The sequence below is a fragment of the Cervus canadensis genome, chromosome 6, assembly GCF_019320065.1.
Source record: "Cervus canadensis isolate Bull #8, Minnesota chromosome 6, ASM1932006v1, whole genome shotgun sequence".
Lineage (NCBI taxonomy): Eukaryota > Metazoa > Chordata > Mammalia > Artiodactyla > Cervidae > Cervus > Cervus canadensis.
In genome coordinates, this window is record NC_057391.1 from 21,099,741 (window position 1) to 21,121,328 (window position 21,588).

At 39.1% G+C, this 21,588-nt stretch overlaps 2 gene segments (V, D, J or C); both read right to left on the reverse strand.

Moving 5' to 3' along the window:
• LOC122443230 overlaps positions 1 to 17,955 on the reverse strand; it is a 180,150-nt gene extending 162,195 nt beyond the window's left edge. Inside the window, 2 exon segments of the C gene segment in view lie at positions 17,347 to 17,635; positions 17,814 to 17,955. Coding sequence covers positions 17,347 to 17,635; positions 17,814 to 17,868 — 344 coding nt within the window.
• The window catches only part of LOC122443232, a 331,145-nt gene that overhangs the window by 248,282 nt on the left and 61,275 nt on the right, over positions 1 to 21,588 (reverse strand).

Here is a 21,588-nt window from a genome sequence, read left to right on the forward strand (position 1 = left end):
CTTTCCCTTTAGTCTTTACTTGTCAGTTTATTTTCTTACATGTTGAAACCACATTATATTTTCAATTTTCTGCTTTTCATTTATAGTAGAGTGATATGTTTTTCCCTGTGTGATCGAAAACTCTTAAAAATCTAATTTTTGATGGAGGCATAGTATTTTATTAGGCAGATGTTTCTTAATTTGCTTAAACATTCATCTGATGTTGGATTTTTAGATAATAGTAATTATTTCCAATTATTTGGACCATGAGTAACATTAAATGGATATTGTAGCTTATAAAAAGTCTGCTCAGATAACTCTTTTAAAGATAGATTACCAATTATTCAGACAAGAGGGATGGCCATTTTAAAAGGTCTTGATACCTAATACTGTAATAAGCTACTGTTGCATTGATTCAGTTTGTAGTCATAGCAGCAATAAATGTAAGTGTTCTTAATGTGCTGAATTTCATCAGCATTGAGTTGTGATTGCTTTTTTAAAATTGATAAGCTTTTATATGAGTAATAGTTGTTTTCATTTGCATTTAAAAATTTTAAGTATGTTAGGGTTTTTCAAATATTCATTAGCAATTTATGTATTATTTTTGTCTCTCATTTTTGCCTCTATATCCATCAAGCCAGTGTTCTTATTCATTTATATGAACTCTTTATACATTAAGTGCATTAAAATTTAACTTATATAACTCATATGAATATATTTATTATTGATCTTTTTTATGAATGTATTGTCAATCTTTAAAAGCATTTTGGATATTTAGAACTCTCTTCACTTTATATACTCAAGTTTATGAATTTGTACGTATTCCTGATAGTTTTGCTTACTGCCTTTACATAAGAAATTCCTTTTCTTTCCTGTTTCAGAGGGAGTGGGCACAATTTGGGTATAGGAGGAATAGTTCTACGTTGGGAAGAAGACTTGACTTGGGGCTTGGATTAGGGTTGGTTTTATTAGCAGCTTTGACAGTCAGGTGTCTCCTCACTGCTAACGTGCTGCAGGAACTCTGGATATAACATATGGTATCATTTTTCTTAGTTTGATAAGGCTTCTCACAGGGTTGAAAAGGTAGATGGACTGTAGGCTGATAGTGAGAGACTGTGAAAATTTGTCTAATTAAATTACTGTATAAAGGGAGGAGACATAATGCTTCCCAGTGCCACAGGAAAAATGATTTAGGTTCCAAACTGACTCTAGCATTATGTCCCTAAGGAAATAATAATCCACAGGAAGACAGTAGCCAGCATTATCTAGAGGAAGAGAGGTTAAAACTATGAATGCATATAAAATCCAGTTGCCAGGTGTTTTTGTTGGGAGGTACATTCTTCATGGTGTTTTGTTAGAGCTTAAGGGAAATACAAGGCTTCCCTTGTGGTTCCGCAGTAAAGAATCCACCTGCCAATGCCGGACACATGGGTTTGATATCTGGATTGGGAAGATCCTTTGAAGAAGGAAATGGCAACCTACTCCAGTATTCTTCTCTGGGAAATCACGCGTACAGAGGAACCTGGCAGGCTACAGCCCACGAGGTTGCTAAGAGTCAGACACCACTTAATGACTAAACAACAACAACAACAAGGAGAAATATAATAACCCCCTCCCAAGCTGTTTAACTTCCCATATTCACAGCAAACAAGTTTATTATCAATAATTTGGCTTCCAAAGTATCATAATAAGCAAGGGAAGAAGTGCCTTGGACAGGGACTAAAAGAGCAAATACACTGGCATTTGGTTTTAAATCTGAATCTCATCCCAGTTTAGATATTTTAAGTTTGCCACTGATGTGCTGATCACCTCTGCGTTCATGAAGAACATGCGCTTGCTCGGTTCTATAGATAGAGGACCAGTGACTCAACTTTGAACTTCCTCTAGCCATCAGCAAACCCTACTGCTACCCAAAGACACTTGGAGAACACATGTTTTCTGTAACTTTTTAAGCGAAGGGAAAATATTTTAATAAATTGGGAAAAGACTGAGTAGAATATGCCCATCCTAATGAAGACAGCAAATGGAGCAGATAGGGAAGAAATAAATTCAGGTGCTACCTTGCAAACTTTAATGGGAGAAGTGTAACCAGGAACACAAAATACGAAACAATCAATGTTGTAAGGTTATCTATCACCTCAACTCAGCACTTGAGCAAGGACATTTCTGTGGAAAGTTATAGAGAGAAAATACTAACAACCTGTGCATTTCAAGAGAGATATAAATATAGAAGATATAGAAGAGGCTGGATAGCAGAGGTGTGTGTGTGCATGCGCACATGCTTATGTGTATACTCACTTCTACAAGGAAATGTGCAAAACAGCAATTTCATTAAGACTATAGCTCTGAGCCAGCTACCTGAATTCAAATTCTGATTATAACACTTATGGATTTGGTGAATTTGGACAATTTACCTATTCCCTTTGAGGCTTGGTTTTATCATATTTATCATGTATAATGGGGATTAATAAAATTGGCATCATAAGGTTAATGATAAGTTTAAATGCAAAGCATGTAAAATGTTTAGCAGAGTGTCAGTGACATTAAAAATCACTAATAAAGGTAGATTTTGTTACTTGCTATGTACAGAAATGTACATCTATGGGGATAGAGAAGAAAACTCTAAAAATTTAAATTTGATGATACAAGTAATATACTCAAACATTCTTTTTAAAAATTATTTTATTTATTTGACTGTGCCAGGTTTTAGTTGCAGCATGTGATAGTGAGTAGTAGTGAAGTAGTGAAAGTCACTCAGTCGTGTCCGACTCTTGCGACCCCATGGACTGTAGCCAGCAAGGTTCCTCTGTTCATGGGATTCTCCAGGCAAGAATACTGGAGTGGGTTGCCATTTCCTTCTCCAGGGGATCTTCCTGATCCAGGAATCAAACCCATGTCTCCTGCATTGCAGGCAGATTCTTTATTGACTGAGCTAGGAGGGAAGCCCGCAGCATGTGATATCTGTTCCCCAGTTAGGAATCTAACCCAGGCCCCTACATTGGGAGCACAGAGTCTTCACTACTGGACCATCAGGGAATCTCCTCAAACATTCCTGTTATAAAAATTAAAGCATTGCAATGAAAGTCCAAATGTTCATTGACTGTCTCCCTCCCTCAAGTGTTATTTCCATTCCCAAGGTTGCTATTAATAGGGAATTTGTCTTTGTACTTTTACTTTGTCTTTGTACTTTGTCCTTTTACTGTGAGATATCCAGGGTTTATATTGTACAAGTATTTTTACTAACATAAATGGCATCAATTTCTATATGTTGTTCTACAACTTGCTATTCCCACTCAGTGGTAATGAAGCTGCTATTTTGTACAGATTCACTTTATTATTTTTAAGTGTATGGAGTAAATTAGACAACACAATAAATTAGACAACATAATTTATTATATCATTGTTGCCATATGATTATGTTATTTGCAGCTTCTTATGACCCCACATTGCTGCAGTCTTGTACATGCTTTCTTTTACAATGAGGGTAATACTAAGGCTGGGACCCAGTAGTTGCTGAGTCACAGTATATGTTCATTTCCATTATTAATATTTATCAACACAGGCTTTTGTGCTGTGGTAGGAAAGATACCTCAGCCTCTCCCATTCTTCTCACTGCTGGAGTAAAATAGTATGTCAATTTTTGTTTATTGTGTGTTATACCCTAAGTAACTAATTTTGTTATTTCTTTTCTAACATGAACATTTATTCTTGTAGAAGTTTCAATTTTTATCATAAAATTAGTATATTTCTTATATGGAAAATTTGTAAAATACAAAAGAGCTGAAGGAAAACAGTAGTCACCCTATTCCCATGAGCTGTGATATTGAGTACTTAATCATGAGATAATTTCCTAGGGAATTTAAAAAGTTATAATATGGTTAACAACTAATTTTGGGGAAGCTTCCCTGGTAGCTCAGCTGGTAAAGAATCTGCCTGCAATCCAGGACACCCCAGTTCGATTCCTGGGTCAGAAAGATCCCCTGGAGAAGGAAATGGCAACCCGCTCTAGTATTCTCACCTGAAAAATCTCATAGACAAAGGGGCCTGGTGGGCTACAGTCCATGGGGTCACAAAGAGTCGGACATGACTGAGTGACTAACCAGGAACAACTAATTTTAACAATCAGGTTACATTATGCTGGTTTAACAAAGAAGTGAACAAAGCAATAAATTATATCTTAAATATAGCAAAAATTTAGACTAATTAAATTTCTGATTGAAAAATTTAGGAAGAAAAGAACTTATCAATTTTAAATGGTAGTGACAAAAATAGTATTCCACATTTGGTTAAGTTATTGTCCTTTTTTTGAATAACGTTCTTTTTACAGAGACAAAATTATCATTGATTTTAAGACATTTCCAAGATCTGTATGGAAATTGTAATAGTAACAGGGATTATTTGAAAATTGCTTTTAAACATTCATTTATACTTTGTATTTATCACATTTGAAATATATGTATCTCTGAAATTTTTATGGGTCTTCATGTTTTTATGAGAATTAAAAATGTGTTTCAACAGAATGATAGTCTAAAACATGCAGTTGGGCTTCATAAACTATGTGAAATTTAAGTGGCGTGATATAAAAATTAATTAACCCATATATAGTATGAGCAAAACTTGTAATAGTGTAGTTCTTACTAAACATAAATTAAGATTTGCGTAACTTTCAGTTGAACTAAAACAATTAAGCTTTTTTTCACTCCTGCCACATGGTGGCGCCACTTTAGCTCATAAGGGAAGTAACCAGACATTCACTGTTATTAATAGTATGTTATGGTCTTCTTTTTGCTTTATGAAAATAGCTGGAAGAGATATCGGTTTCTTTAATGTTACTATTTTTAACAGTCACTAAAGTTTTTAAATTGTTTTATGTCTTTTTATATTAGCATTTACTAAGAGTTGTTACAAAAACTCATGTTGGTATGAAAACTCATGTTGAAAATGCGTACATTTTAGACAGATGTTAGCTGTAATTTGGTGCCATGAAGAAAGCCCAACAATGCCTTAATACACTTTATCATTAATTTAAAGAAGAGCAATTGCTAAATATTATAGATAGTACTAAGGAAATAAAGAGCATCATCAAAACAGAAGTATGTTACAAAGTTGTAGATATATTAGTTTTATAAATTAATTCCCCATTTTTTTTCTTGTGGGAAAATCAGCCTTGAATTATATGCAAGATTGTAAAAAGTACATATTTCTTTAAAATGTAACTGAATCACATTGGGCCTTATCTTATGGTGATCGTACAAGCAATACTGCCGCAAGACTCCAATGCCCTCTTTTGCTTTTTCAGTAATGTTAGCACTAAATGAAGGGCAAGTGAGGTCAGGTAATTTGAATAGAAAACAATTATGGAAATGGAGTTGTTACAAGTTGAATGCTATAAGCATGTAAAACTCAATGTACGATTGGTTCCATATTCACCGTTTGCATGACTATATGTGTACAGTTCAACTTTTGTATGAACAATTTAGCTACCGTTGCTTAGTAGTAGGTATGCTGCTGCTGCTGCTACTAAGTCGCTTCAGTCGTGTCCGACTGTGCAACCCCATAGACGGCAGCCCACCAGGCTCCGCCGTCCCTGGGATTCTCCATGCAAGAACACTGGAGTGGGTTGCCATTTCCTTCTCCAGTGCATGAAAGTGAAAAGTGAAAGTGAAGTCTCTCAGTCATGTTCAACTCTTTGCAACCCCATGAACTGCAGCACGCCAGGCCTCCCTGTCCATCACCAACTCCTGGAGCTTACCCAAACTCATATCCATTGAGTCGGTGATGCCATCCAACCATCTCATCCTCTGTCATCCCCTTCTCCTCCTGCCCCCAATCTTTCCCAGCATCAGGATCTTTTCAGATGAGTCAGCTCTTCGCATCAGGTGGCCAAAGTATTGGAGATTCAGCTTCAACATCAGTGCTTCCAATGAACATCCAGGACTGACCTCCTTTAGGATGGACTGGTTGGATCTCCTTGCAGTCCAAGGGACTCTCAAGAGCCTTCTCCAACACCACAGTTGAAAAGCATCAATTCTTCAGTGCTCAGCTTTCTTTATAGTCCAACTCTCATATCCATACATGACCACTGGAAAAACCATAGCCTTGACTAGACGGACCTTTGTTGGTAAAGTAATATCTCTGCTTTTTAATATGCTATCTAGGTTGATCGTAACCTTCCATCCAAGGAGTAAGCATCTTTTAATTTCATGGCTGCAGTCACCATTTGCAGTGATTTTGGAGCCCCCCAAAATAAAATCAGCCACTGTTTCCACTGTTTCCCCATCTATTTGCCATGAATTGTACTGTTGGTGCACAGTAATTCATCAACCCATCAAGTGAATGATGTATATGGATGTATTTATTTAGGCTGCTGGGGGTCGTTGTTGCTGCGTGAGGGCTACTCTCTAGTTGTGGTGTGTGGGCTGCTTGCTGCGATGGCTTCTCTTGTTGCAGAGCCCAGACTTTTGGGCCTGTGGGCTTCAGTAGTTGCAGTGCGTGGCCTCAGTAGTTGTGGCACATGGGCTTAGTTGCCCCATGGCATGTGGCATCTGCCCAGACCAGGGATAGAACTGATATCCTCTGCATTGCAAGGCAGATTCTTAATCACTGGACCACCAGGGAGTCCATGAATTTATTTTTGAACAAAGGAAAACTAACAGTGATGAAAATCAGAAGAATCAAACTGATAAGTAAAATCCAACATGCATATGTGTGTGTGTGTGTGTGTGTGTGTGTGCATGCTAAGTCACTTGTCGCGTCCAACTCTTTGCGACCCTATGGACTGTAGCCTGCCAGGCTCCTCTGTCCTTGGGATTTTCTAAGAAAGACTATTGCATTGGGTTGCCTTGCCCTCCTCCAGGAATTTATATGTCACTTCAGTCATGTCTGACTCTGTGCGACCCCATGGACTGTAACCCGCCAGGCTCTTCTGTCCATGGGATTCTCCAGGCAAGAGTACTGGAGTGGGGTGCCATGCTCTCCTCCAGGGATTTATATATATATATACAGCTCCAAATTGATGATTTAGTTTAGCAAAACATCATAAATTAAAATCATTAAAGTTTTACTGGTTTTAAAGTTTTCTGCATGTTTAACTTGCATTTTTGTAGTTGGTATAAGAGCAATAATAAGCACGTGGAGTTTAAATACCAGTTTATTTTTCTACATGTTTAAAGAACATTATGTACTCTAGTTGAGGGACATTGCCGTGATGTTGGAAACTCTGTTTCCTTTTGCATATTTTTGTGTGTCTGTTCTCTGGTTCTACCACTGTGGCCAGTGTCCACGGCAGGTAACGAGGTGGGGTCCCAGGACAGAATGTAGGTACAGGAGGCAGGTGATGGGGGGATCGCAGTGTGACTGTTGTGTAAATGTGGGCAGCTGGAACTTAGAGCAGGGCAACCAGGATGTGCAAAAGGAGGAAAGCATTTTCACTGAGCTGCATTATGAATCTTCTACTCCATCTCTCTCTCTCATTTGCAGAGATCCTGCCCGAATTGATAAAAGGCAAGCACTGTTTGTGTAAATAGTTCAGAATAAAGTTCTCTGCATTTTAGAATTTGTAGGGCCCTGGAATTGTGTTCACTCTCCTTTTCTGTTCACCCCCTTTCGGGAAGACCAGGTCACCTACAGGAAACGAGCCTTTTGTTCATCATACCCTATAGTGTTTCTTTTAGTCTCACTGTCTCCAGAAGGACTCCCAGTATATCCACACTGACATTTGCATCTCTGAGAGGAAAGTCCTCTGTGGGCCTGGACTGCCATCTTCAGGAATTCCCCATCACAGGTGATCCACAGTCACAAGGTCACCAAGGAGCTCCCAGGGGCTTCTCTATGTTTCTTTCTGCCCATACTGACTGTCTTCCGATATCTGACATAAGGAGTGCAGGTTTGTACTGGACAACTACTCTGACAACTGTGTTTCCAGAATCCTCTTCTGTGTGAAGTTCTGTGTTAGAAATGGGCATGTGACGAAGTTGCATGAAATTTGGAAGGCAGAAGGGAAGCAGTGACAATTTCTCTTGTTACTGAGTCCAAGCTCATACTGCTCACCACATGACAGGCCAGTAAATCAAGAGATAAGTTGTTGGGGCAAGTAATAGTGACTTGATTCAGAAAGCCAGCAGACTGCAAAGATGGCGGACTTGTGTCCCAAAGAAACATCTTCCCCACGTTAGAGTTTGGGCTTCATTTATACTAAAAGGGGTGTTAATGGTGGTGGTGTTGTGGTTGGTTGCTGCGAGCTTCTTCATGGTGGAGTCCTTTGCTCTTTTAACTGTCCACAGAAGTCTAATCACAATGTTCCTATACGCCTCCAACAAGACAGAAGTTATTCTGAGTTCTGCAGATTTTTATCTTTTTTTTAAATTTATTTTTATTAGTTGGAGGCTAATTACTTCACAACATTTCAGTGGGTTTTGTCATACATTGACATGAATCAGCCATGGAGTTACACGTATTCCCCATCCCGATCCCCCCTCCCTCCTCCCTCTCCACCCGATTCCTCTGGGTCTTCCCAGTGCACCAGGCCCGAGCACTTGTCTCATGCATCCCACCTGGGCTGGCGATCTGTTTCACCCTTGATAGTATACTTGTTTCAGTGCTATTCTCTCTGAACATCCCACCCTTGCCTTCTCCCACAGAGTCCAAAAGTCTGTTCTGTACATCTGTGTCTCTTTTTCTGTTTTGCATATAGGGTTATCATTACCATCTTTCTAAATTCCATATATATGTGTTAGTATGCTGTAATGTTCTTTATCTTTCTGGCTATTTTTATCTTTTTTGAGTGGAAAAGTGTTACACTTTAAAGTCAGAGCCCTGAGAATGGGCCATCCTGTATGTTTTAGGTTATAGGCAACATTTTTAACTTGTGGCAAAAACAATAGAATACAAAAGATCAAGTGAAAAACAGATCCAGTATGGAGTCAGGTTTGTTCTTCCCTATTACACTCTTAGAAGGTCACTGTGGTCAGGTACAGTGATAGATGCCAGGGTGCTAGGTGGGTCCCACTTTGTCCTTCTTCTCCTCCATTCTATGCCAGCTAATCTTTCTGGCTCTTGGCTCTGCCTACCAACAGTTACCCCAGGCCCATCACCAGATGCCTGGCTGTGGATCCACCCAAGACATAGCAGCTTATCGTACACCTCTCAATGAGTTCCTCTTCACAGTCCCATTTTGGTGGCTGAAAGAGCTTCAGTCAGTTCAGTCGCTCAGTCATGTCCGACTCTTTGCGACCTCATGGACTGCAGCATGCCAGGCCTCCCTGTCCATCGCCAACTCCTGGAGTTTGCTCAAACTCATGTCCATAGTGTCAGTGATGCCATCCAGCCATCTCATCCTCAGTTGCTCCTTCTCCTCCTGTCTTCAGTCTTTCCCAGCATCAGGGTCTTTTCCAATGAGTTGGTTCTTCGCATCAGGTGGCCAAAGTATTGGAGCTTCAGTGTTAACATCAGTCCTCCCAATGACTATTCAGGACTGATTTCCTTTGAAAGTGCTTAGGTACTTAGATTTTCCTTCAAGCCCCAGCCCGTGCCTTTGTGCTACTGCTTCATGCAGGTAACTTAATGACCCCCTTCCAATCCTCTGACTCCCTTTTTCCAGACCTTCCCTTCTCCAGCTCCTCTTGTGTTTGTAAGTTCTAATTACTATAATGAATTCTTACTCCTATATTCTGTATCATTCACAGTGGTTCTGCTAACCTGGCTGACCCTAAATAGTACAGTCTTTGGTCTGGAACTGATTCAGTTAAACAGAACCTTCCAGATGGGGAGATGGTATCAATTCCCTGATTTTGCTAGGTGTAGTGATCCCACTGCCACTGGTAAATGGGATGCTAGTAGTCCCTGATATCAGGTGCTTACAGAAGGAAGTGCTGAATTACCAGGTAGCTGTTATCATTGAACAATTTAGTGGAAATAAAGAGTGTAAGGAATGTGAGTTGCTTCTGGGTGCCATAAAGAAATTTGAGAAAGAAAATAATGAATTTGGGGTAATATCAACACATTTCAGCATAAGGTCTAGGCAAAGAACTAGAAAGTTTCTGCGACAGCTGTGAAAAAAATCCTTATTTCTTGTTGTTGCAGTATTCGACATTTCTGAAAACCAAATTCAAAGACTAATGTCATGAGCAGGTGGATTACAATACCAAGTTAACTCAAAGTCTCTTATACAGTAACCCCCCTACGTACGAACATGCTCCGTTCTGAGAGTATGTCCGTAAGTCTAATTAACTCATAAGTCCAGCAAAGTTAGCCTAGGTACTCAACTATCATAATTGACTGTAACACTGTATTGTTATAGGTTTATAATACTTTGCACACAAATAATACATAAAAAAACACAAAAATAACATTTTAATCTAACAGTAGAGGACCTTGAAAAGTACAGTAGTACCAGTTACCTCACCTCTGCTTTTATGCTTTCTTCCTATATCCTGGGCTTGAAATACAGTACTCTATACAGTGAAAAGGAAAATAAAGTGAAGTCTCTCAGTGGGTTGCCATTTCCTTCTCCAGGGGATCTTCCCATCTCAGGGATTGAACCCAGGTCTCCCGCATTGCAGGCGGATGCTTTACCCTTAAAGTACACAAAAGCAGTTGCAGAGAATGTAGGCACATGACAATGTATGCCAGGCAGGAACTAACTTATATGATTGGATATGCGAAGGCATGTTCGTATCTTTGAAAGTTTACAACTTGAAGGTTTGCATGTAGGGGACTTACTGTAGTTAAAATTAAGGCCTTGATTGGCATAGACATAGGATCCCGAGTATTGAGATGGCAACATGTGGGCAGATTCTGATCAATCCAAGGCCCTGGGAGGCCCTCAGTCTCCTTTGCTAGAGGAAGCAGACTTTATTCCCCTATGCGAGGAGTAAGGTACCCCTTTGCTTGGAGAACCTATGATGACCTTCCTCTCCTGTAGGGAAATGCTGAAACTCCTCAAGACCCACCTTCAGCACCTTTCATTGCTTCTATACCTGTAACTAGATTCAAGATTTGACAGGTAAAAAATAATGAGATATCATACATGTAGAAAGAATTACAGTTTTTCTAATTTATATTTACATGACCAGAGGTTTATACTGCAAGTTTTTCCTCTTTCCTTTCCCATCAAAGACTTGCAACCATTTGCCAAGGTTATAGTGCATTGGAGCAGGGAAATAACCAGACTTTTGGGGATATCTAAACACTGGCTCTGAAACAACACTAAATCTTGAAAACCCAATCTGCCACTCTTGTCTGCTTGTCAGAGTAGGATTTTATTGAGGCTGAATGGTTATGGTGTTTTGGTTTAGGTCCATCTCACAGTCTAGGCAGCTGGGCTTGGAACTCACCCCATGGTTATTTCCCAAGTTCTAGAATGATTGAAAAAGACACACTCAGCAAATGTCAGAGTCACTATTTTGGTTATCTGATAAGTGAAGACAACAAGAAGATATTAGAACTGCCTCTAAATTCCCAGCTAGTAAATCCAAAGTAATCCTGCTTTCCTGGAGAAACTACAAAAATTAGTGCCTCCATAAAGGACTTAAAAGATACAGAGTTGACAATTTCCACTCAATTCAACTAATTGGCCTGAGCAGAAGATAGATGGCTCTTGAAGAATGACAAAGGATTACTGTAAAGTTTATCAGATAGTGAATACAATTGCAGCTGCTATTCCAAATATGGTTTCATAAATCAGCAAATCCCTTGGTATCTGATTTGGACAGCAAGGAGATCCATCCAGTCAATCCTAAAGGAAATAAACCCTGAATGTTCATTGGAAGGACTGATGCTGAAGCTGAAGCTCCAATAGTTTGGCCATCTGATGCAAAGAGTTGACTTATTGGAAAATACCAATGCTGGGAAAGATTGAGGGCAGGAGGAGAAGGGCACAGCAGAAGATGAGATGGTTAGATAGCACCACTGACTCAATGGACATGAGTTTGAGCAAACTCCAGGAGATAGTGAAGGACAGGGAAGCCAGGCATGCTGCAGTCCATGGGTTTGCAATGAGTAGGACATGACTTAGCAACTGAACAACAACAATGAAAAATTATTTTTTCTCTCTCTGTACCTATTGGCAAAGACTGCCTGATGCTTTCAAATGTAATTTAATTTAATTTTATCTTATAAGTTTTTAAATATGGGAGGACCAGCAACATATTTTCAATGTTTCACCTTAGAAATATATCAACTTTCCAACCCTGACTCTATTCCACAGAGAATTGATTGCCTCCTTATTCCACAAGACACACAAAACTATAGAGTCTGACCTACAAAACTATGAAGTTGGGCATGCATAGGAGTGAGAGTGGTGTACACAGATTGGGCTTGAGCATTTCTTGAAGGTACAGGTAAATGGCATTAGCAAGTGGCTCAGATTTTTATGGATCCCAATTCTGCTACACTAGTCATTTTTTTTTTCCAGCTTATACCTATGGCCTCATCAAGGTCAGAGGTATATTAGTCATGAGTATATAAGTATTAGTTACAATCATGGGGTGGGCAGAGAAGTAGACTAAGGTTGGAACCAGAAAAAACAGCGACATTTAATGCAGGAAGGAGAGGAGAGTTAACTCTATAGGAATCATGATAGGTGTATCACTGACCACTTTATGTTGCTAATATTTTAAATATTTATGAGCCTAACTTCCCAAGTAGAATGTGAACTCCTTGAAGGAAATAATTATAGCTCATCTTTTCTGTGCTTCTATACCAATTGTCCCAGTGCCTTGCACATATATACTTAATATATGTACATTTAAATGAATGAATGAATAATTAATTAATGGAAGGACTCTGGTTTGACATTTCTAGTTGGTGCTTTCATCATTTAGTGTGACATTTCAGTGTAGTAGTTCTTCATATCTTTTCATTTTATCACTATTTTTTATTATATAAAGAATGCATATTTATTGAAGAAAAATTTAGAAAAAAGGAAAGCTAAGAAAGTTACTTTTAATCCTATTACCAGGAGTAACTGTTGTTAACATTTCATGTCTATCCTTTTAGACCACTACTATCAGCAGAAATACAATGTGAACCATGCATAACTTAAAATGTTTTAGTAGCTATATTAAAAGAGAGCATAAAGAAATAAAATTAATTTTGATAATATATTTTATTTAACCCAGTAAATCCAAAATATCTTTTCAATAGGGAGTCAATGTAAAAATAAAATCACTGATTTTTTTTTTTCATACTAAATCTTTGAAGCCTGGTGTATATTTCACATTTACAGCACATCTCAGTTTGAACTAGCTACAATCCAAGTGTTCAACAGCCACAAGTAGGTGGTGGATATGTACTCAACAGTACAGTTCAACACTTTTTGATGTATATATAATGATGCAGCTATACATAAAATTATAATTTTCCCTCCACAAAAATCAGGTCATATGAAACCTACAATTTTATAGGTTTTTAAAGTGAACTTTAAATTTTAGAGTAGTTTAGATTTACAGAAACGTTGTAGAGATAGTACACATAGTTTCCACACAGTCCACCCCCAGTTTCCCTTCTCACTAACATCTTCCAATGGTAACTGTACTGCAAATAATAAACCAATACAGACATTGTTGTTAACTTAAGTTCATACTTTATTGGATTCACTTAGATTTTACCTAATGTCTTTTTTCTGTTTGCAAAATCCCATTGAGGCTGCCACATTACATTTAGTCATCATGTCTCCTCAGGTTCCTCTTGGTTGTGATAATTTCTCAGACTTTTCTCATTTTTGATGACCTGGGTAGTTTTGAGTTTTTAGTGGAGGGCAAGGCAGCCTGACTGCTGCAGTCCATGGGGTTACAGAGAGCGGACATGACTTAGTGACTGAACAGCAACAACAGGAGTTTTGAGGAGTGTTAACCAGGTATTTCATAGAATTACCTCATTAGTTCTTTGATAATTTCCTCATGATTAGACTGGGGTTATGGGTTTTGGGAAGGAAGACCACAGAGGTAAAGTGCCACTTCTTATCATTTCATGTCAAGGGGACCTGCTATCGTCACGACTTATTTCTGTTGATGTTGAACATGATTACCTGGCTGAGATAGTGTTTGTCAAGTTTTCTCTTCTACACAGTTACTCTTTTCCTGCCTTTTCTAACTGTCCTCTTTGGAAGGAAGTCACTATGTACAGCTCACACTTAAGGAGTGGGGAGTTATGCTCCACTTTCTGGAGTATGTAGTGTCTACATAAACCATTTGAAATTCTTCAGCTTGGGATATGTCTATTTTCCCTCATTTACTTTTGAAATAATTTATGCATATCAATGACTCTAGATATTTATTTTCTACTTTAGGTTGCTACTTAATACTGCTTAATTTATTTTATTGCTCGAAGTGTTCCACCTTTGGCCACAGGGAGATTCTTCAGTTGGTTCCTATGTCCCTTTGACATTGCCTTAGCACTGGTTTTTGTGATTTGTGTATGTGTTAAGCATGATGACATACTCCAGGATTATCCTGCATATTCCCTGCTCTGACCTCAGAATCAGACATTTTCCCAAGGATCTCTTGTTCCTTTTATTAGAAATGGTATTTGAAACCAAGATATGGGATCCAGGCCTGCTCCTTCTGGAGCATTTTCAAGAATGTCATAGAAGAGATGTGAAGTCGGTTTTGAAAGATGGTGACTCTCAAAAGGTAGAAATGGGGAGGAAATGTATTGCTGGAAAAGCAAACAGCAGAAACAGAATTTGGGAGCTGGGGAAAGCACAGTCTTTCAGGGGATCCAAGCTTTTTGAGCCAGCAAAATTCTTGGGAGGGACACTGTGGGGAGATGAGTGGAACAGCACTCAGCAAGGTGACCCTGCGCTGGAAAGGTCTGGAGGTGAGGGAACAGTTAAGTGTACAGCGTAGTGATGCAGGTACAGCTGTTAAGTCTGTCCCTCTTCCTTAGCACCCTGGGTGATGTGAGTTGATGTCCAACCCATCTAATTGGAACAGTTTGAAGAACTGAAGAGTTGGGGCTCAGGGCTGCTGCCCTAAAGTATGCTGTAGTGGCATTCGGATTCTTTTGGATTGAAGCTGTTTGAGAAATAGCTGATGCAATAAGGAAATTCTGACCCTCCTTTGTCCCCCTGAAAGTAGGAAATAAACCTCTATGTGAAAAGTGTCCTTCCTGCATCTTATCACCAGAGATAGGGAATCTGGAAGAAAAATCTGTATAAACAAACTTTGTTACTTCTTTACCTCACTACCCCAAGCCCAGACTCTGTTTAGATTTTTCACTAATTGAGCATTTGACAATTACTAATAAAAAAGTATAAAAGATGCCTGCTTTGGCCACTTCTTAGGTACCCTTTCCATGAGAACTCTGTGCACAAATTAAAATATATATATATTTTTTCCCCTGTTAGTCTTTCTTGTGTCAATTTTATTATAAGTCCAACCATAGGAACTCAAGGAAGGTAGAGGGGGAAATTTCCTCTCCTTGACAGGATCCTTTCTGAACTGTAGCACATCAATAGTTCTGTTATTTTGAAGTATTTTGCTTGCTTAGTTCATTTTACCTCATGACTGTCTTTATTAGTGTTTTTTGTTATCTCTTTTGATTGAAATATTAATAATGGAAAACTCAACTCATAATAGCTTACAAAAAAAGAGATTAATTGTGTCACATTGTTGGCATTCCACCTTCACTCCCTTACGTTTATCATTTCAAAGTGCACACTGCCCACTTCCTTCTGCCAACACTTGTGTTTGGCAGATTTCAGTGCTGGGGAGTTAACACCCTCATCCACTGGAGCTGTCCTCTGTCAACCACTGGAGCTGTCCTCTGTCAAAGACACACAGGACTGGGGTATCAGTATCCTAGCTCCTTTGGCCCCAGTTGAGATAAGTGGAGATAAGTGCTTTGCGCTGGTTCCCAGAAGATTCCCTGGCAAGATTAAACATCTGGTGCCCAATGGCAGATGGCCTGACAACATACACTCTTTATTGGCTCACTCCCTTCCTGTCACTCTCCCTAGAGCTCGCACCATGCATTCTGGGATCACTTCCTAACTAAACCACTTGCACTTGAATCCTTGTCCACTTCTGGTGGAACACAAGATCAGGGAGCTGAATTGTTCAATTGAAAATTCCATATAGATCTTCTCTAATCACAGCAGAGTCCAGGGCCTCAAACAATGTTTTAGTAGCTCAGTGTCACTTCTTTCAAGATCATGGTCTTCTCTTTTGATGGCAAGAGGGTTGCTGGAAGCTCTAGGTTTACATTGTTTAAAAAAAAATCACCTGGGTAAATCTGAAGATCTAATAGGTTTTTTCAATGATTCATGAATCAGGCAGCACCCCATGTAGCAAAACATGGGGTTGTACAAAGTAAAAGGTTTTTATAGGAAGAAGGAAGGAGGGACAAGAGGTATTAGCAAAAGGAAAAAAAAAAAGATGGTTTCAGGCCAGGACCATTTTCTCATGGGGAAAGGGAACAGCAGGGTTTTATCACAGATAACCTCATTGGTATTAATCAGGAAATTTCAGATTGACTATTGTAAAGGTCATGTTTCTGGAATAGGTTGAAACTACAATTGAGTCTTGATTTGCTTTTGTGGGAGATGGGGCAAATGATTCCACTTGGGGCTTGTCATTGCTTTTTAACAACATCCTAACCTCTTAATCTCCAGCAGCATTCCCATAGTTCCGTCTTAAATTTGGGATGTGGGCTTGGATCATGTGTGCATCCTTGAACCAATCATTGTGGTCAACGAGATGAACTATGCTAACTGGTCAGGGCATCCAAGGATGGGGTCAGCTTCATGCAAACCCACACATGGGGTAGAAGGAGGGGTGTGTGTTTGCTTGTGCTCAGTCGTGCCTGATTCTTTGCGGCCCCATGGACTGTAGCTCACAGGGCTCCTCTGTCCATGGGATTTTCCAGGCAAGAATACTGGGGTGGGTTGCCACTTCCTGCTCCAGAAGATCTTCCTGGCCCAGGGATCCAACCTGCATCTCTTGTGACTCCTGCATTGGCAGGCGTATTCTTAACCACTACACCACCTGGGAGGCCTAGGAGGAAGGGAAGCTTGTTTATCCAGAGAAGATCAAGGTGCTGTCACCAGAAAAGGGGTGTGGATGTTGGGCAAGCAGAAATGACAGCGGCATACCTTGATGGTCTATACTTAGACACCAGACACAGAGATGAACATGCTCCGGAGGCTGGGGTCTCGTAACCACGACTCTTTCTTTGATACCAAATGTGGGAACATTGGTTTGAGAACATTCATTAGCCTCTCTCTAGATCCAGCAGAACCACCCATCATGCCTGTGTCTTCCCTCTTCCTGTTCTGTGGGTTGTCTTCTCCTAGAGCAGGTGGCTGTCTCGTGCCGAGCCCTGGTGGTTTTTGTAAGGCGCTTCCTGTCACTACCCTCACCGTGGAACTCTCTGACAGCACAGAAATAGATGGCCGAGTCACTCAGCGTCAAGGCTGAGATGGTGAGTTTCAGCATTTGGCTGGGTTTGTAAAATTCCACAGAATATCGTCCTTCCCTTGCGTGCTTGCTTTGAGAATAAATATTAACCATGTAAATCATCTCTCCGCTGGAAGGCTGTCGATACCAGTACATCATGTAGTAAGTATAGCTGACTGAGAACTTGCATTCCACGGTCACAGATTCCCCCTCTTTTTTATACACTGTAGGTACATTGGCGCTCTCAACATTGTTGGAACCTGTAGAAAAGAAGGGAAAAATGATTTATTTGTTGGTGATGCTCACAAGAAAGCTGCCACAGTAGCCAAGTTTTGACCCAGGAAATAAAGTGGAGAAAAACATTGTAGGATTCTATTCTAACTTCTTTCCCAAATCTCCTTCCTCAAGCCCCAGCTGCAGGGTTGGGGAGCTCCCTACCAAGGCAAATGAGGGCCACGACTGCGCACAGGAGAGCAGGTGGTCCAGACTGCATCCTTGGGGTCCTTCCCGCTAGTGATGTGGCTCTTATTCTGCTGCCACCTGCCAGGCCCTGGCGATGTCACTGGAGCTGGGCGGTCCTGTGGCCTCGCTGCTGCAGAGCCGGAAATGGGGTTTCTGCCTGTGCAGGCTTAGTCATGTCACCTGCTGTCTGTGCTTACCCTCCCACCTGTCTTCCTCCAGGCTTGCTACTTTTCTTTAATAAATATATAACGTATAGTATATTTTTTGTTATAAGGAAAACTATCAACATAGAACCAAGTATAAAAAGTGTAACAGAGATATAAAATTCAACTATAATCTCATTCCCCAGAGATATACACTGTTAACATTTCATTATATTTCTTTTAACATCTTTGCAAATGTGCTTACTTTAAAGGAAACCCTCACTTGTTTATCATTGTATTTATGAATATACCATCATGTCATTCAATTATATGTTAAAATGTGATATTTACAGCTTTGGACTACTCTGTTGTGTAAGTGTACCTTAGTTTGTTGAAATATCATTGGTTGACATTGTATCATTATATTTGTTTTGCCTAATTTAAATACAATTTAGTGAACATTGTAAATATGAGTCTATGCATTTCTGATGACTTGTTTTTATGTTAACCAGGTTTTTTTTTGAGGTATTTTATTATGGAGAATTCAAACATCTACAAAAGAAGAGAGAATAGTGTGATAAAACAGCATATATTCATTACCTTGCTTCCACAATTATAGACTTATGGCCAGTTAACTAATCTGCTTGCCCATCATCCTACATACCTATGTACCTCCCCCTATTCTGATTAAAGTAAATGCCAGACATCATGGTATTGTGTACTTTCCTGGGCAGATACATAATATCAGCTTGACTGTGTGTGTGTTGTTAGTGACTTTAATAAGCAATGATAAATCTATTCTTCAGCTATCTCCTGGAGAAGGGATAGGCTACTAACTTCAAAGCAGTCAATCTTAAGGGAGATCAACCCTGAATATTCACTGGAAGGATTGATGCTGAAGCCGAAGCTCCAGTAGTTTGGTCATCTGATATGAACAGATGACTCACTGGAAAAGTCCCTGGTGTGGGAAAGACTGAGGGCAGAAGGAGAAGAGGGCTTCAGAAGATGAAATGGCTAGACAGCATCACTGATGCAATGAACAGGAATTTGGGCAAACTCTGGGAGACGGTGAGGGACAGGGAGGCCTAGTGTGCTGCATTCCATGGGGTTGCAAAGAGCTGGACATGACTGGGCTGTTGAACAACAACAACCACCCACTTCAGTATTCTTGGGCTACCCTGGTAGCTCAGATCATAAAGAATCCCCTTGCAATGTGGGAGACCTGAGTTTGATCCCTGGGTTGGCAAGATCCCCTGGAGGAGGGCATGGTAACCCACTCCAGTATTCTTGCCCGGAGAATCCCCATGGACAGAGGATCCTGGCGGGCTACAGTCCATGGGGTTGCAAAGAGTCGGACACAACTGAGTGACTAAGCACAGCATTGTTTGGTTGGGACTTGGTTGGCAAAATGTTATTCTAATTATATAATTTCTACTTCACTTATTAATTTTATGATATTTCTATATATGTTTATTGTTATTGCTATATATTATATCTTTATAATATTTCTATAGATATTTTCCTTGTCAATATTTCAATTACTCTCTGATATCAAGTGTATGATTATTTATCAGTCTTCAGGATAATGAGTTGATTCCCTGTAACATGACCAGTCATCCCTGTTTGCCTGAGATGAACATGTTTCTCAGGGCATGAGGCTTTTTGTGTCAAACCTCAACAGTCCCAGGCAAACCCCATGCAAATCAGGACAAATCCCCAAAAGGAACTGAGGAGGATGTTTTTGTGACCCCATGAATTTAAATATACTTGATGTGTTGCAATCCACTGGATTCATTTTATTATTGATTCAAGAATCATTCCATCTTTAGCCAGTGAAAATCTTTTCAGGTTTGCTCTCAAGTCTTTTAACATGGACTCTGTAGTCATCGATAACTTCCTAGTTTTCTGGGATGACAAGGTATTCTAAGCTTATTTTGTACATTTCCTCCCTGCAAAATGGAATCAGCCATCGATGATTAATGATAATTGTGTTTTTTCCTTTTTAGTCTTAATGTTTTTATTATTTTACTGCACTGGTTAAGATAGGCTTCCCTGTTAGCTCAACTGGTAAAGAATCTGCCTGCAATGCAGGAGACCCGGTTCAATTACTGGGTTGGGAAGTTCCCCTGGAGAAGGGGTACACTACCCACTCCACTGTTCTTGAGTTTCCCTGGTGGCTCAGATGTAAAGAATCCGCTTGCAATGTGGGAGACCTGGATTCGAGCCCTGGATTGGGAAGATCCCCAAGACCATTAATGTAGAGTAGAAAGGATAATACTGGAACTCCTGTGTTTTCAAGTTTTTAAGGGAATGTTTTTAACATTTCACTTTAAAAACAAATAAAACTCCATTTGTCAGGTTAAGGAAGTTCCCTTTACTTCCTAGTTTACTAAGAGATTTTATAGCTAAGGGATTAATTAAAAATATGTACCAATATTAAATTTGACCAAGTTACTTTTCAGCATTTCATGAGAGAATTTTATAATTAATATATTTAGGTGGTGTGTTGTTCAAATATCAAGCCTTCCTCATACTTCTGGGGCTTCCTGGTAGCCCAGACAATAAAGAATCTGTTTGCAGTGAGGGAGACCTGGGTTCAGTCCCTGAATTGGGAAGATCTCCTGGAGATGGGAATGGCAACCCACTTCAGTAGTCTTGCCTGGAGAATTCCATGAACAGAGGAACCTGGTGGGCTACAGTCCACGGGGTCTCAAAGAGCTGGACATGACTGAGTGACTAACACACACACACATACTTTTGGGTGTATCAGTATTATTTTAAATATTCAGTACTAGATGGACAATATTTTTAGAAGTTGTCATTGCTTTTTATAAATAATGTTGGTCTATAATTTTTGATTGTCCTCTATTCTTGTTTTTGTCATTATGGTTCTCTCTTAGGCTCAGAATAATGCGTTGACTAACTTCCTGTCTTTTATTATTCTCAGTACTTGGATATGGTTTGTATAATATGGAAATTATTGGTCTTGGGTTTGCTATAACTTGCCTATAAAACCATATGTATGTATTATGTTTTAAATTTCTTTAATTTATATGTAAATTCAAACTTTATAATTTTTTATCAGTTTTGCTATATTATAATTTTTAGAAAGTTTTATATTTTGTCCAAGTTCATAAATTTATTTGTATGAATCTACATCTTGCATTTTCTTGTAATTATTTAAATTTTTACTGTGCCTGTAGCTATAATCTTATTTTACACAATATTTTTGTCTTGTTTTAATTTCTTTGAGAAAACTTATTAGGGATTTGTCCATTTTGTAATTCTTTTCAAAGGACCATTTTAAATTGATCCTTTTCATTGTTTCTTTCTCTGTATTTCATTAATTTTAGCTCTCATTCTTACCTTTATTTATCCTATTTTTGTTGTTTACTATTGTCTCTTAAGACTTTTTGATTGAATGTTTAGCTCATCATGTTCAGTTTTTTGTTTTTAATATATTTTTAAACCTGTAAAATTACTCTGTATTGCTTTAGGTTTATCTCTGAAGTGTTAAAATATAAACCTTTCATTATAGTTCAGTTGTAAATATTTTAACAATTCCATATGTCTTTGGTTTACAAATTATTTAGAAGTGCATTGTTTTC